The sequence below is a fragment of the Serinus canaria genome, chromosome 3, assembly GCF_022539315.1.
Source record: "Serinus canaria isolate serCan28SL12 chromosome 3, serCan2020, whole genome shotgun sequence".
Classification (NCBI taxonomy): domain Eukaryota; kingdom Metazoa; phylum Chordata; class Aves; order Passeriformes; family Fringillidae; genus Serinus; species Serinus canaria.
Window position 1 is genome coordinate 79134684 of NC_066316.1, and position 15735 is coordinate 79150418.

Sequence of the window (15735 nt, forward strand, 5' to 3'; positions counted from 1 at the left end):
TTACTGTTATCACTCCCTAGGGAGCAGGGAAAGCTGATATTCACACAGTCACTAGCAACCTACAGGGCACACATTCTCCCACTCAGAGCAAAAACAAATCATGCAAACAGGTAAAACATGGAAGGTTTAGGTTATTAAGGGATGCAGAGAGTCTGGAGAAATGGGCTGATAAAACCTTCATGAAGCTCAGAAGGAAATGCAAAATTTTGCACTTTCAAAGAAAAAAAAAATCCGGCAAAACAAGTGGAAGATCTGATTGGATAGAAAAGACTTGGGCAGAAAATCTTCCTGGCATTTCAAAGACATGATGACCTTGCATGTCCATCTCATACCTCCCTTACCTACACTATTCTACTGCAGTTTTATAATACTTTCAAACACTGAATTCACAATACTTGGGTAGGATTTTGCCTTTTGAAATTTCCACAGATCACTACAGGCTGACTACTGTTCAAATGCAAAGAGAGAGAAGTGTGGATAAATACTGCTCATTCATTGATATTCACGTAAGTTTGAGATTCACTCCCAACTTTGCTCCAGGTGAGAACTTACCATTAAGCTGTTTCTTGTCTTCAGACACAGCAGAAGAAATCTCTGCAAGCATTAATGAAAAACAAGCACAACAGTTAAGAAGCTACAGTACTTCCCCACATCATGCTAAATTAGCCAAAGCAAGGATCTCCAAGTAAACCTTCCAAAAGTCTTAACAGAATGACCGGGATGCTTCAGACATCAAGAAGCAACAAATAAATGCAGCATTGATTACCATTCCAAAAGAGTATGTCTAATTAAAAATATGCTACATTATAAGCACCAAAAGTTGCACAGCTCTAAAGGACAGGAAATGCAGGAACTCTGACGCTTCAAAGAAACCATCACAGATTATCTTGTGCAATTATAAACTTCATAGCTAAGAAGCTCACTGAATCTGTTAAGAATTCCAATGATACCTCTCTCACAACATCACATAGTAGACTGCAAATCTGACCAAACCAATCCTTAGAAATATGAACCCAATCCTTAGCAGGAACATAGGAAAAAGGAAATTTTTCTATAAGCTTCTTCTGCCAAATAATTTTATTCTCAAATTATTATCTGAGTTTTTCATTTAATCTACAGTATGCTACAACTATTTCAAACCAACCGACTCTAGCAGAATATAAAAAAAGGAAAGACCAAGCAGGTGAATTACACAGCATCAATTCATTCATAGGGTGCTCAGCTTGATGGGAAAGGCACTGCACCTCTCAGCCACATGTCCTTCCATTCACAGTAAATCTGTGGGAAAACTAGACCTCTGGATATTCCTGGGCCCCTTTCTGCCCTTCTCTACATTGCACATCCCAGAATGTCCTTACATGAGAGGCCCAATTTATATTCTCTCTTACAAGAGCCAAGATTGGGAAGTAGGAGAAACAAATCTCTTCTTCCTGCTCCCTTTTATGAAAACGAAAATGGGACTGTTTTTTCCCTGTTCTTCCATATCCTTCCCTGTGCTCTGCATCACACCAGCTAGTGTTGGACAAAAAAAAAATGCAAGAGAAGTTAAGAAAGCCTCATAGAGCAAACCACCAACCATATGGTATTCCAAAATTACTTGAGAGCTCTTCAAGAACAGCCCTGATCAGAGGCTTTCATGTTGTGCCATTCTAACATAAAAAGAAAATACTCCACACATTTTTAGCTGAGGTAAAAGGAAAATACTCCATAAATTTTTGGTTGAGGTAACATTTGTCTGCATATTCTGCTATACATCCTGGTTTCTGCCAGGATGGGCAAGTTGTTCAAAAAAACTTTTCTAATGAAAGGTAATTTTTTGTACTTAGAAACCTAATCTCATTTCACTGCATTTTAACACACTGCACAAAAATCAGCACTGCAATTTTAAGGATGACATGAGATACATCGAAGGCAGAGCCCTACCTCTCTTCCTTGCATGACATCACAGTTCTCAGTCCACTCTTGTTGAATTAATAATACAACATGCATTCTGACCCCCAAGTAACCACTAAAGTAACATAGGGATTATGTTACTACAGACTAATCAGTGTCTCTGGAAACATCAGCAGTATTAAAATATTTCAGACTGTGCTAATGTTTACATCTGAGCACCTTGAAGGGACAGCAAGCAGTTTAATGCTGTACAGGTTTGCTGAAGGAGATTCTGAAATCATCTTTTACATACTTAGGCATGTGCCTAAGTATGTATTTTACTGGCCTTCTCAGCAAACACAAACACTACATGTCTCAGTGCAAAGATCCACTGTACCACTACAGAAGGGACACTTCAGAATTTCCTACTAGTCACTACCAAAGCATGAAGCAGCATTCTCAAAATACAAGTTGACAAAATATTAACTATTACCAGCATTTTCAAAAGACTCTTCTTCCTAAAACATCCCCAACCTAGAGCGTGCAAGGACAAACTTCAGCTTCCTTAAGCAGTTCAGTAAGCAAATCATTGTACCATCTCCCAAGAAACCACCACACCACAGGAAAAATTTGTGGTTGTTTACCCTAAGGTAAACAACCACAAATCTTCCAGCAATGTCCTAACAAACCTACATCTGCCTTCCTTGCTCTGTACTGAGATTGCACCAAACAGCAAATACCAATGCTCGTCCTACTGCTGAACACTCATTCTCTGTCACAAAAAGAAAGCAATGTACTCCATAATTTGAAGTCTTGTCTTCCCTCTATACTTATGTTCAAAAACATGTACCTTAACTTAGTAATTTATTCTTCCATTCTGAAACGCAAACTTTGCAGAATATGGTCTTCTCGAAAGATAAAAGACTAGAATTATTGCTGGCTAATAGTAAGTAAGTCAATCACTTTTTGACAATTCAAAGGAGGAGGATATATAACCTCCCAGGAATCAAAGTAAACCTTGAGAATCTTACAGTAAAGGATTTCAGCAAGTCCAGTGCTGGAATGTTCCAGAGAAGGGCCAGAAAGCTGGTGAGCAGTCTAGAGGGCAAATCCTGTGAGGAGTGGCTGAGGGAGCTGGAGTTGTTTAGCCTGGAGAAGATGATGCTGAGGGGGGACCTTACTGCTCTCTACAGCTCCCTGAAAGCAGCGTGTAGCCAGGTGGGGGTTGACCTCCTGGCTGCACGTGCAGAGGTTCTGGTTGGAGATCAGGAAGAACTTCCCTGAAAGAGCTGTCAAGTATTGTATCAGGCTGCCCAGGGAGGTGGTGGAGTCACCATCCCTCAAAGTGTTCAAGAAATAACTGGACACGGCACTTAGCCATGGTCTAGTTGACAAGGTGGTGGCTGTTCAAAAAATGGACTCGATCTTGTAGGTCTTCTCCAACCTAAATCACTCTGTAGTTCTGTTATCAGTTTGATTCTTTATTAACAAAATTAAGTTTTTTCAAGGCTGAAATGGCTAAAAGCAACACAGGCAATAGAACTGGTTTTATATAGTTGACCACCTTTATCCTGCAAATTTTACTACAGCAAAATAGACAGTCCTATCAACAAACAAAGCAGAAAAAGGGAACAGCAGAAAATGAACTGCCAGAGCCAGCAGGGGTGAAGATGTGCTTGTTTTACTGACTGGCTGTGACAAGAATTCCTTACAGTTGCAGAAAGTTTGATTAATAAAATCAACAAAATGCATGTTTACTTTTAAATTTCTAGTTCTGTTGACAGTAGCAGTAGCAGTAATGTCTCTGTAATGCCTCAACTCAGTGAGGCAGCTATGCTGCTGAGGTTTCTCCATACTTTGCAGCACTTACTTAAAAGTTCCACACTGGAATTAGCTACCTAGCGTCATGGAGATGTAAAATACTATTTCACTTCACACAAAGACCGAACTCAACCTAACTGCTAAGACAATGTTATCTAAGCATTAAGCAAGCATGCAGTGCACTTCTTCAGGAGTTAAAGAGCGACAAGATAGCTGAAATCGTGAAGTAAAGTATGCCACAGAATTGGAGAAAAATAGTTGTAATCATTAATCCTTTCATGTTTTCACTGCAGTTTTGCTAAGGGCCAATACTGAGTAACAGCGTCTGCTTCCCAGGTATAGGAAATTTTGGCTGTGGCCTACAAACCAAAAAACAGACTGAGGATTAAAGTTTCTGGAAACCATCACCTGCATTCTAGGACTGTGCTACATTTCCTGCTCTCCTGGCTCAGAGGAGTCTATTGTATCAGCAAAATTTTCTCAAGGTAAATTCAAACTAAAGGACCCCTGGAAAAAATAACTGCTCACAAAGTGTATTCAAATAACACATATGCAACTTGCCAGATGTATCTAAGGGGCTGAAATCACCAGATTGAAAATATTGACTTTTATTTCAATACAATAGCAGCCAATGATAGTTTGCCCTCTGGGATCAGAAAAAAAAAGAGAGATGGCAGGACAGTAAAATGTCTTTTCTATATACACAAACGCACAGCTGTTTTCTAATGACTAAAAACAAAAGAAGAAACATAGCAGTACATTCCTAAAAGTCTTCAACTATACAACAATTTCAACTTCAGCTATCTGGTGTAAAAAAAATTAATATATGCAAAAGCCTTCAACTCTAAGCAAGAATAGAGATTCTCCTCATAAATATGAGGTGATTTAGGATTTCTGATAATTTCCAGATAATTTTGGAATAAAGCATAATAGACAATATTTCATTGTCACAACTCACCTTTCAGAGCAGCAACGGGCTTGACAGCCATTCTCCCAACAAGACATTCCTTCAGCATTGATTCATAATTGACCCAACGATGAACCTACATTAACAAAAATTTTTTTTCATAAAATTTGGAATTCTTACTATGCTGTTCTATGCACTGAAATAGAAAAGTTCATTTTTGTACATTGACTAATTTAGCAGATTATTTTTTAAACACATTAGAACTCACTATTACATCAGTCAGTAATTATTTTTACTTCTATTACAGATATCATAGCATTAAGTGAAACAATAGGATTATGAAAAAAGTAACAATAGTTTAATTTACTCATTTATGCTTTGCAATATCTGCACATCATAACCTTGAGCTACAGAATATATTTCAGAACAGCAATTTTTTATGATGCATGCTACACAACAGAACAAAGACCCTGTCATTGCCAAAATGTTTATTAGTCTTGTTTAGACAGTTAAAGGGAAAAGGGATGAAGGAAACAAACATAAAGAATAATAGTTAAGACAAACAAACACCTCCTACCAAGCTGGTGTATTTCTGTTTGCTTCTGTCTTACTATCACTGAATCATTTGGAAATTCCCTATTTAAGAAAGTAAAATAAAGTGAAGAAAAAGCAGTAGCTTTACAGACCAGAACTGGAGAACTTGTAGAGGAAATGGATGGCAGAAAAGCGAATTCTGATAGGGCATCCAGGATAACATCACAAGAAGAGAAAAGGAAACAAAGTGTTGCATGACAAATTTGAATGGTATCTAGATTTAAAAAAAAAAAACTTTCAACTGGACTAGCTAAGGAGATGAGATAAAGAGTCCCATCAATAAGTTGTAGTTTCCTCATATACAGGTAACAGAAAGAAATGAAGGATTATTAATGACATTTAATTTTTTCCAGAAATTTGGGGAACACTAGCAATCTACCAAGCTCTTAAAAAAACTCCACTATATGACAGACACAGAATGCTAAAGCAGAGGGGAAAACAAACATCTCCAGTAACAGAAAAGTTGTCAGCCAGAAACAATAAAAGTGAAAAGCATATTTTCAGGATCCTGTTTCCATTCCCATGACAAAAAATTAAAAAGTTGCAAGCATATATCTGAACTTAACTACAGGGGCTTCCCCAAATACTCCTATGTCAAGACTTCTGTTTTCAAGGACATCATATAATGACCCAGCAACATAATTCTAAGCCCCAACTTGATACTGGATATTCAATACTACAGATTTCTTGAAATCAAAGAATTATGCCCAAAACCAACACTTCATTTGTGAAAGGACCAACCAAGGATAAACTCAACAAAGCTAAAAAATTATCTATCTTTATTTACAATGTTAAAAATATTTGCAAATGAAGGCATAACATACTCTGATGCATGACATGTAAAGAGATAACATACTTCCTTTCCAAAAGAGAGGATATTTCTTTTCTGCTCTTTTGCAGTTTCCCAGATAAACCTAGTGAGTAATGGAGACCCACAGAATGTCTGTTTCTAAAAAATACCAACTCAGTGAATCACATTTTACAACACCACGTTTGCAGTTCCTCCCAGAAAGCACACCCATGCTGCAGAACCTTTATTTTCTGAGTATTTTCAAAACATTTAAAGAAACAGTAAACAAATAAGAGACCGTCATCTTGTGAGTTGTTCACCAGTTAAATTTAATAGAAGCTATAGCATTTTTTCTAATAATGCAGCTGCCAAGTAAATAGACCAAGAATTCTACAAGCTTTTTTCAAAAGTGAAAGCTCTTAGAAAAATAGGTCTCTCCAACAACAGTAGTCATTGAAGCAATTTATGAGGAAGGTGGTATCTCAAATTGTTGCTAGCTTTATTGCTATTTCTCCTAACAAAAAGTCTAATTGAAGTATAATCCTAGCAACATAAAGTGACATTTTCATTACTGTCTTTTGATACAAAGTTTAAGCTACATGTCTCTTCCAGCACATGTAAGTGTCATTCTGAGCAGTGACCTGCTGCTTTTCCTTAGGACTGAAAAAGTTCAAATCACCATTTCCACTGAAATGCCCTAAAAATAATCGCAAAACATGCCTTTTTCCAAGTATGGTGAGCAAGTGTCATTTGCTGCGAGTTGTTCTCACCTGATCAAAGAGATCTGTACCATCAGTTCCTGCTGCTTTCATTAGTTCATCCTCACCACCTGGATGGTATTCCATGTATGGCGTGACATTATATACAAATCCTGAAGAAAACGGAATATAAAAGCATATGAGCAGCATTTCTACAACCACTCCTGTCTCCAAAAATAATGGAAAGGTTAGCACAAACTAAAGAGTGTACTAGCAAACAGTAGGCATAATTGGAACAGACAGTGTGACTTCACAAAAACAGAAACATAAGTGACACAATTGTATAGAGCACAAGAGGTATCTTATTACATGGAGATGCCAATCCTACAGTGCCACACCACTTGCCTTGGGTTAAGAATTCAACCTAGAAATTGAATATGATGTATCCTAGCTAGAAAGTAAAAGTACCACAGGCAGGTTTAAAAAGAGACAAAATTGAACAAGCTAGTGCACAAAATGGTTTTCAGTTTCCCTTCCAATTAAGTTATCGCTGAAGTATTATAGTTCTTCCAGTACCACCCATCACCACCATGGAATGAAATGCCTACAGGAATGAACTGTCTCACACAAGGAAATACTGTCACCATCAGCAACAAAACTTCCATTCTTCAGATTCACAATATAAGAAACTTAACACAGCTCCTGCTCGTTAAAGGCTTACAACTCTGTTTGTATCTGTTCCAGTAAAAGGCCTCAACATTGTTTCTACACTTCCAGCAACATAAAACGATGTTTCTTCACAGGTCTGAAAGGATGACGGCTAATTACTGTTGCTAGGCAACTGGGTTATTGGAGCCTGAAGAAGGCAGCTAATTAAAAAAAAATTACTACAGACATAGTGCTGTTAACGTGATGATTGCATCCCCCTACCTGCCTGAATATTTGAAGATATTTAACATTATCAAATCAGGAAGCTACCAAAACCAGAACTGTGCTAGCACTTGCAGAAAAAACTTTGAAGGCATTAGGAAGTGTACATTATTACTTCAGAAGGACAGAAAGACATTCAGCACTGAGCCTGGGACAGACATACTTGGAGCAATCCCAGCTGGCAAGAACAACCACCCCAGCCAACAGCAAAGACCCAGCCAATAACAAGGGAAAGATCTCCGCACACTTTACCAATCTGCTCTTCTGATGGCTGTATTCACTGTGCCATCGTGTGTGCAGCAGTGGTTACTGCACACCATAAATTAAAGGTTCTGCCTAGCCATGGCCTCCTGAATATTTCTATAATTTACCATCAAACTTGCTGGAGCAAATGAAATATATAATTTATAGATCCTTCATGCATTTTTTTAACTCCCCTGAATCCCCCTTTATGTACAAATTTGTGCCCTATATGACAGCTTTCCTTGATCACACTGGGGTTTTGAACCAAGTTAGTTCCTGTTCTTCTTTTACTTTACATTGCTCTCATGGGTTTTGCTCTTTCTTTTAGAGACACAGTCTAATCACCAATGCAGAGACCTAATTTAGCTTTTCCATAATTATATTCTTTTACTACCTGTCCACATATGAGGGCTACCATGATTTTCAGTTACGATGCTTTTTTCACTAGTCATCTGAGAACACAGAGAAGGCAAACCTGGAAAAATTTAAGATACAGAGGCAACTTGATGGAGTTCTTGTAAAAACCAGCCTCAGACATGCAGTAAAGGTAAGATGAGATTAAAAGGAAAACAGAAGCATTTCCAGGCAGTAATTCTGCCTGCAGTAGATGTTCCTTTTTCAGAGTGAAAAATGAACAGATGAACATAGCAAAGGTTTTTTTAGCTCTCCTCCCACTGTAGTTTTACTAGCACATGCAACTGCAGCACAGGGAATTAACAATCCTATTATTTTGCTCAAAGGCCAGTACTGAATAACATTTTACCTTTAGTTTTCACTCTCATCCCCTTTACTTTCACTCTCAACACCCAACAATAATACAGTCACCCCCACACAGAAATTCTTAACTTTCTTTTGCTGAAGTTCAGACATGACATTTGATTAAATACCAATTTTTCACAGAAATTGGTGTTATCTCCTAACAAATTTACAGTCATATTAGCATATTTTAGCCTCTAAATGATTAAACTGCAGAGCAAATATTTTACTCCTTTCTGTAAGACAATTAGGAACTTCATTTGCAACTCTGAAAATACTCTTCTAGCCACAGCTATTGTTCCAGACCTTCATACACTGCTAAATGTATAACATACGATTCAACATCTGAGCTAAAATGTCATTAAAATAGTAACAGAAATAGAACTGCATAGTTACCATGGGCATCTGTCATTGTAGGCAGAGATTACATTTGCTCTGTGTGGCAACTGTCATTTGCATGATAAGTTTTATGAAATAGTACGTGTGCTTTCACAATTATTTTCTAAAGATCATTCTCCAGGTTTAAGTAGTATTTTTAATATTTATATGGTTTTGGATGCTCTAAAGCAATCCTTAAAAATAGTCAACTGCTCAAAATAATTAACTGTCCAAGACTGAAAAGTGTACAGGTCAGCATTTTAAAAGCCCTATTTTCTTGCTAAGTCCTTTTTATTTGATACATTACCTAAAACCTTGTATTTTGTTATTTTCATAGGCAGCTATAAAATAGGTATAGATTATGCCAATTTGGAAGATTTATTTTGAAAAGCTTGAAAGCAAAGAAGATCTTTTTAACACAGAATCTCTTACTTGAAGTTATGCCAAAATATGTCAAGATTACACCTGGCCTAAACACAGGAGGTGCACAATTTCTCTTGGAGTGTGGCTTTTTTTCTTGTTTTTTGAGTTTTGTTGCTTTTTCTTGAAGTACATAAAAGAGAAGCTGGGTAAAAAAAGCAGAAGAAACGTCACAGCAACCAACCTCTTATACATATCCAGCAGTCCTCCTTTTTGTTGTGTTTCGAGAGCTCATTTTCAGTAACTTCAATCAGCCTCCCTTTCAAACCAGTCAAGTCCTTCCCACTTTTAGTTAGCCGAATCCAATCCATAAGACTCCTTCCTGGTTTTAATGGTACCTGAAAAATAACAAATATACAAACAACTTCAACCTCTAAAGGAAGAAAAAGCCATTCTAAGAATACACTACTCTAAGCTCCATAGGAAGGCTCAGACAAAAACAAAAGACAAATAACCCAACTCATATTATTCACTGATATTTGGGAGCCCTACTCAGTCGTAAGGATGCATAAGTGAGTGCTCTGGGTAGTGACACAGAAATTACTGAACAGCAACAAACACTCAGATGACTCTTCCCAAAGCAAGCTGGAGACACAAAGTCTGCCTGTGTTGACAAATCATTTGAGTAACGGTCTGGAAAACTACAAGCAATAAAGAAAGGAAATTTAAAAATCATGGTCAGGTAAGACAAGTTTGGCCTTCACAGCATTCATTAAGACTTTTCACAAGCCCTACACAACTGAAAGCCTGACCCAGAGAAAGCTGGGACAGAAATCTGGGACAGAAGTCTAGTAGCTTTCCAGAGAAGTATTGCCATGGCCTGCCTGTCCTGAAAAGGCAGAACAAGATCTTCAGGGTACCTAACACCTTCCTTTTCAATAGCACCTAGTGAGTAATGGAAACCCACAGAATGTATGTTTCTTAAAAATACCAACTCAGCGAATCACATTTTACACGTTTGCAATTGCTTACAGAAAGCACACCCATGCTGCAGAACCTTTATTTTCTGAGCATTTTCAAAGCATGTAAAGAAATAGTAAACAAGACCACAGTTTGGGAACCCTTTTGATCCAAGCTTTAACAACAGGAAACAGGGTTAAAAAACTGCGGCCTTACAAAACCACAGGAAAAACAGAAGCAAAAACACTAAAGCGTACATTACCTAACATTTCTTAATGCTACTTTAGTCCTAGTCTGCTTTCCAAGAAAGGTCTCTAGATGACAAGTCTTCTCAAAACCCCTCCGAAAGATGAAGATCCAACACATAAAGCGTGAACTGCACGCAGTAATTCCAAGGTGAAGCCCCCATCTCTGCACAGGAGGCAGAGCCGGGGCAGGAAGCGCCGGAAGCGTTTTCACCACCGCCCTCTCGAACGCCAAGTACCAAGCGCTTCCCAGCGGCGCAGCCGGGCCGGGCCCTCGCCCGAGACCCTGTCGCGGCCGCTGGAGGGGGTGGCCGGAGGCAGCCTTGCTCCAGCTGCAGCCGGGAACCAGACGGGAACCGGCCGGGAACCGACCGGCAACCACCGCAGCTCGGCCGGGCGGGGCCAGGCCAGGCAGCCGCCGCAGCGGGAAAAACGCGGGCCCCTTCACCTCCCCCCAAGCGACCAACAGCGGCAGAGCCGCCCGTACCTTGCTGCGGGCACCCGCTGCCGCTCGCTGCTGGGAGCCGGGCGCGGGGAAGGCCGACGGCGTCACGTTCAGCATCGTGCCGGGCCGGGCCGCAGCCGGGCCCGGGCGGGCAGGCGGGCGGAGCGCTGGGGCACAGCGCGCAGGCTCCGCCGCGGCGGGCGGGGCCGCGGCCCGGCCGGGAGCGGGGCGGGCAGCTTCGGCTCGGGGGCGGCGGGGGGGAGACAGGCCGGGAGCGGGGCGGGCAGCTTCGGCTCGGGGGCGGCGCGGGGGAGACCGGCCGGAACCGGACATCCCTGTGGGCCCGGAGCAGCGTAGCCCGCCCGCCGCCTTGTCTCCCCCGGGGGCGAGGCGGGTGTGTGCCCCTGCACTAGGATTGGATATCTGTCCAGGTGTCCCAGCGCCGGGTGCTTAGGCCGGAAGGTTGTGGCAGACACAGCTGGGGCACACCCCAGGCTCCGAAGGTTAAGTGTGGGAAGGCTCTGGATGAGGGCCCGCTCCGATCCTGCTGCAGGGCCCTGGGGGCACAGGGTAAGCACGCCCAGGGTGGCGCTGGCACACTGAGCCGGCGCGGCCTGCAGCAGCACGCACAAGGCAAGGGCAGGTCCAGGTAAGTACACAGCCGCTGCCTGACAGAGGTACTGCCTTTAATTGAAAGCTTTGGATTTATTTTGTTGTTCTTATACGGGCTTTGGCCTTCACGATGATTGATGCCTAACTTTGTTTCAGTTATTAAAGCTCGCTGCTAGAGCAACTCAGACCTTTTTCTCATTTCTTGATGCCCATTTTACAAACAAATGCAGTGTGAAACTATCACTTTTATGTATAAGAACACGAGTGATGTGAGGCAAACTCTTCTACACAACAAGAATTAGATTACAATATGGACTCTTTTCTCCGTTTCAAAAACAGCTATGTTTCTCTTCTCCATGTTTGAAACTGTTGTAACAGCAGGCACAACACAATTGGAACACTTAATCCAATGATTCCTTGACACGCTTACATATGGAGCCTACTAAATCACAATGGCAAGCTTTCCTTGTGTCCTCAGACTTTGAGAAAGTCACAACCACAGAGCCCTTCAAAATAAGGCATCCGTTCTCTTCTTCAAAAATTGGTGTTCAACTTATGATCTACAAACTATAGGACCTCAGATAGAAAAATGCTAATCAATACCTTCCCCACTTAAACCAGGACAGGAAAAGAACAAAGGAAAAAGGATAAAATTACAAGGCATCTCAGTTTTATTAAGAATAACTTACATAGAAATAAATTATCTTTAAAAATACTATAATACATATTTATATTAAGTTTAAATTAAGTCTTAGAAGTTTAAATTAAGTCTTAGAAGTAGCATTAGTCTTCCCTGCAGTCAGCAATCTGATTCTGTTCTTGAATCTTGTTCCAGTTGATCTTCATCATCTTCACTATCTGAGTCTTCATAAAAGGAAATTGTAGCCTGAACTGGGAAGTTTTTCAGAAGTGCTTCAGCTTCCTGATACAAGTAATCATAGCACCTTGATTTGGGCCAAAATAGTCTGAAAAAATAGATTTGCTTATAGTTATTATGTATTTTACATAGAGGGACATGCAAAAAAACAAAGTGAAATTCTATGAAAACAAGCATCCTACAGAGCTTTTTCTTACATGCTAAGTTGCTTTCTACATCCAATTAAGAAGAAAATTTATCTGGATTCTTATTTTCATCTGAAGAGATAAAAATGATTTAGAGTGCTAGTTTTGCAGCAAAGCTACGAAAGCCCAAGACTTTACATGTGGAACTTCCCACTCCAGTACCTCATTAACTGTAATACCTGGGGATGTGATCCAAGTAGTACTTACCCTACTGGGGCAGTATTCCCAAGGAATATCTATAATGAGCATCAAACAGGATCAAAAATACATTTGAATCAAATTAGTAGTCTTCTTACTGGAGGTCCCCAGCCTAGGTAGTTGTTGATACTTGTTTCACACCATTGTAAAATTCAAAGGAATGATAAAGGTCTAGGGGTGATCAGACCTTGATATTTCATCTGTCTTTCCAAAAACAATCAACAGACTCCATAAGGAAGATGTCCCATAGATGTAGATTTTAAAGCAGTCTGTGTTGTATCCAGAAATAACAAAATATGCAGATAAGACCACAGTTAGCATGGGCTATCAGCTAATGGTAATATATTGTAATTAATATACTCAAAGTTCCTGTTCCTTTTTAACTACTGTCCTCTTTTGCTTACAGTTTGGAAATAGCTAGAAGGGATAGGCTACAGAAGTCCCAAGAGACTAGCACACTACAACATAATGAAATGCTGACTACAGATTGTATAAAATAGAAACGCACAAAGGAACAGAAGTAGACGGCTTTCGAGCAATTACAAGAAATACTTTTTAGGCTACTGTATAACAGTAGCCTAAAAAGTAGCCCTTTATCCTGGGCAGCATAAAGTCACTGGCATCAGCTTTGTAACAGGTCTCCATTCCCAGTGTTCCCTGCAACAGCATTCACTCAATCCTAAAGCACTGGAGCAGTCACAGTGAAGTCGGCTTGTACAGTTGTTTAGTTAGTGCATCACTATTTGAAGGATGAGAGCCTAGATTTGAAAGAAAGGCTCTTCTTGTCTGGAAAAACTACCTGTGCAATTATTTTAAGCATCTTGCAACACCTAGCAGCTTTTCTGAATACAGACTCTCCTACAGATTCAACTGTTATTTCCTTTTCACAACTGACAGTGCAGATACTATCGTTGCCTTTATCATTAAAGCAGCAAGTATTTTCCTCGGCAATGGTGGCTTAGCCTTTGGTGCATACCTTCTCTTCCTGCCACTCTCCCACGCCTCCACCTGCTTTTTTGCTGTGGGAGGGTGTTGGATGTTTGCGCAGCAGCACAGCCTAGGGACTAGGCTCACTCCCGTGGGCACGGGAATGAGTAACAGGGTGCTTCAGCCAACTGCACTACCACCAAAAAACACCCACATAACTGTGTAATAGGTCTTAAGTCTCATACCACAGAGGCACATCAGCAACTCAAATATATTTAATACACAAGTCCTGGAAATCATTTGCCCAAGGATCTGTCAGTTAAAAAAAAGCACGTAGACGGCCAATCCATTCCCAAGGCACTTTAATATCTACATAAATATATGGCTGGAAACAAAAGGGGCGGGAGAGCTAATGCTAAGACACCACACTAGCGAGGGAGAGACTCTCTCGTGGCCGCGCAATGCCACGGGCCCCGAGGTCCCCCGCGGGAACGGGCGGCGGCCGAGGACCGCCACTTACCTGACGGGGTGCGTGTACTGCGCCAGCTTTCGGGAGGCTTCCGCCAGCCCGCCGGGGCTGTGAGGCTGCGGAGGAGAGAGGAGAGGTCAGCCCGCCGGCACGGCACAGGGCCCTTCCCGAGCATCCCCGCCCCGCCAAGTGCGCGGCGATGCCGGCAGCAGATGCTCCGCCACGCTGCTCCCCACTCACCGCGGCGGGGCCGGGACTCCGCCTGGCCGCCTCACCCGGCGCGGGCACCCACGGTCTCCAGAAGGGCGCAGGGCCGCGGGTCGAGGGCAGGCCCGTCAGCGCAGGACCGGGCCGGCCCCCGCACCGGGAGGAGGAGAGGGGCGAGTAGCCCTGCGGGGGCAGCGCCGCCGAGAGCGGGCGGGGGCAGCCGCCCTCCATCCTCCGCCGGTCCGCGGCCGCTCGCTTATCGCTGCCGCCCGCGGGCCCGGAGGCTTTTATAGCCGGCGGCGGGCGCTGCGCGGCGCGGAGCCCCCACCTCCCCCGGCTCATCTGCCAGCGCCATCCACAGAAAGGCTCCGCGCGAAGGCGCCGCCGTGTAAACACGGGGCGCGGGCGCGTGCATGCCCCAAATGGCCCGGGGAGGGGAAGCGGGCGTGGGGGGGATTTGGCGAGTCGGTGTTAATCGCACTCGAGCAGACACATGGCAGCTGCCGGGGGGCGGGCGGGGACAGCCCTGTGGGAACGGAGCGGGGGGGCGGCGGCACCGGGGATGTGCCCGGCGCTCTGCGCCCCGGCGGCGGGGTCCGGCCGCCGCGACCGCGGCCTTTTGTTGTTCCAACTGTGTTTGTTTATGCCCCGGAGCGGCGAGTCACGGGTAGTGGGCACCGCGACCCGCCCGCGGATGGCAGCTTCCCGCGGGAGCAGGCACAGACACAGGGACCCCATCCCGGGGTGGCGGAGGACGACGCCCTTTGGAGGGGTCCTTACCCAATAACGCGACAGCCCCAGTGCGCTCCCTGACGTGTTCCCCCTCAGGCAACGGTGGTGGTTCTTTTTATATATTTATATTTATATGTATGCACACACACACACACCTTCTTTTAATAGGGTATTTTTACCGTGCCTGCCTTAATTCTTTTTTATAGTGGTCCCAGTACTTCGTTCCGCTGCCAGCACTGGATGCTGTCACTATACGTGCAAGGTTTTACATGGAGCTCCTGACGTTTCCATGTTCCCCCGTACCAAGGGAATTTACTTTCGTTTCTATTTTTATTTATTATTCTTGTTTCCCCTTTTCTTTCTGGGGTTTCAATCAATGATGCATGGGAGACGGGCAAAAACAAATTACACAAGAGCTGGCAAACAGTAATAATATCAGCCTTAAGGACTGGGAGGGTTGGTGAGATGGACCTGCCCTAGATGCTGAAGGAGGGCTTAAACCCCAGGTAATTTATTGTCCTGTTAAAGA

General features: G+C 42.6%; 2 protein-coding genes across 3 annotated transcripts in view; both read right to left on the minus strand.

The window, feature by feature from the left end:
- The window catches only part of LOC103819494 (cytochrome b5 reductase 4), a 30460-nt gene extending 19257 nt beyond the window's left edge, over nt 1–11203 (minus strand). For both annotated transcript variants that reach the window (XM_050972327.1, XM_050972326.1), the window contains exons 1-5: nt 11042–11203; nt 9594–9747; nt 6755–6855; nt 4652–4736; nt 553–594 (exon numbers count right to left, since the gene is read on the minus strand). In XM_050972327.1, the coding sequence (XP_050828284.1) occupies nt 553–594; nt 4652–4736; nt 6755–6855; nt 9594–9747; nt 11042–11116 (457 nt within the window). In that variant the 5' untranslated portion in view covers nt 11117–11203. The remainder of the gene's footprint in view (nt 1–552; nt 595–4651; nt 4737–6754; nt 6856–9593; nt 9748–11041) is intronic.
- Nucleotides 11204–12281: 1078 nt separating this feature from the next.
- Nucleotides 12282–14816, minus strand: RIPPLY2 (ripply transcriptional repressor 2). Its single transcript, XM_018918783.3, has 3 exons — nt 14508–14816; nt 14319–14383; nt 12282–12576 (listed from the first exon to the last, which is right to left on the minus strand). The coding sequence occupies exons 1-3, from the start codon at nt 14814–14816 to the stop codon at nt 12411–12413; spliced, it is 540 nt and encodes a 179-aa protein (XP_018774328.3). The 3' UTR covers nt 12282–12410.
- Nucleotides 14817–15735: the final 919 nt, after the last annotated feature.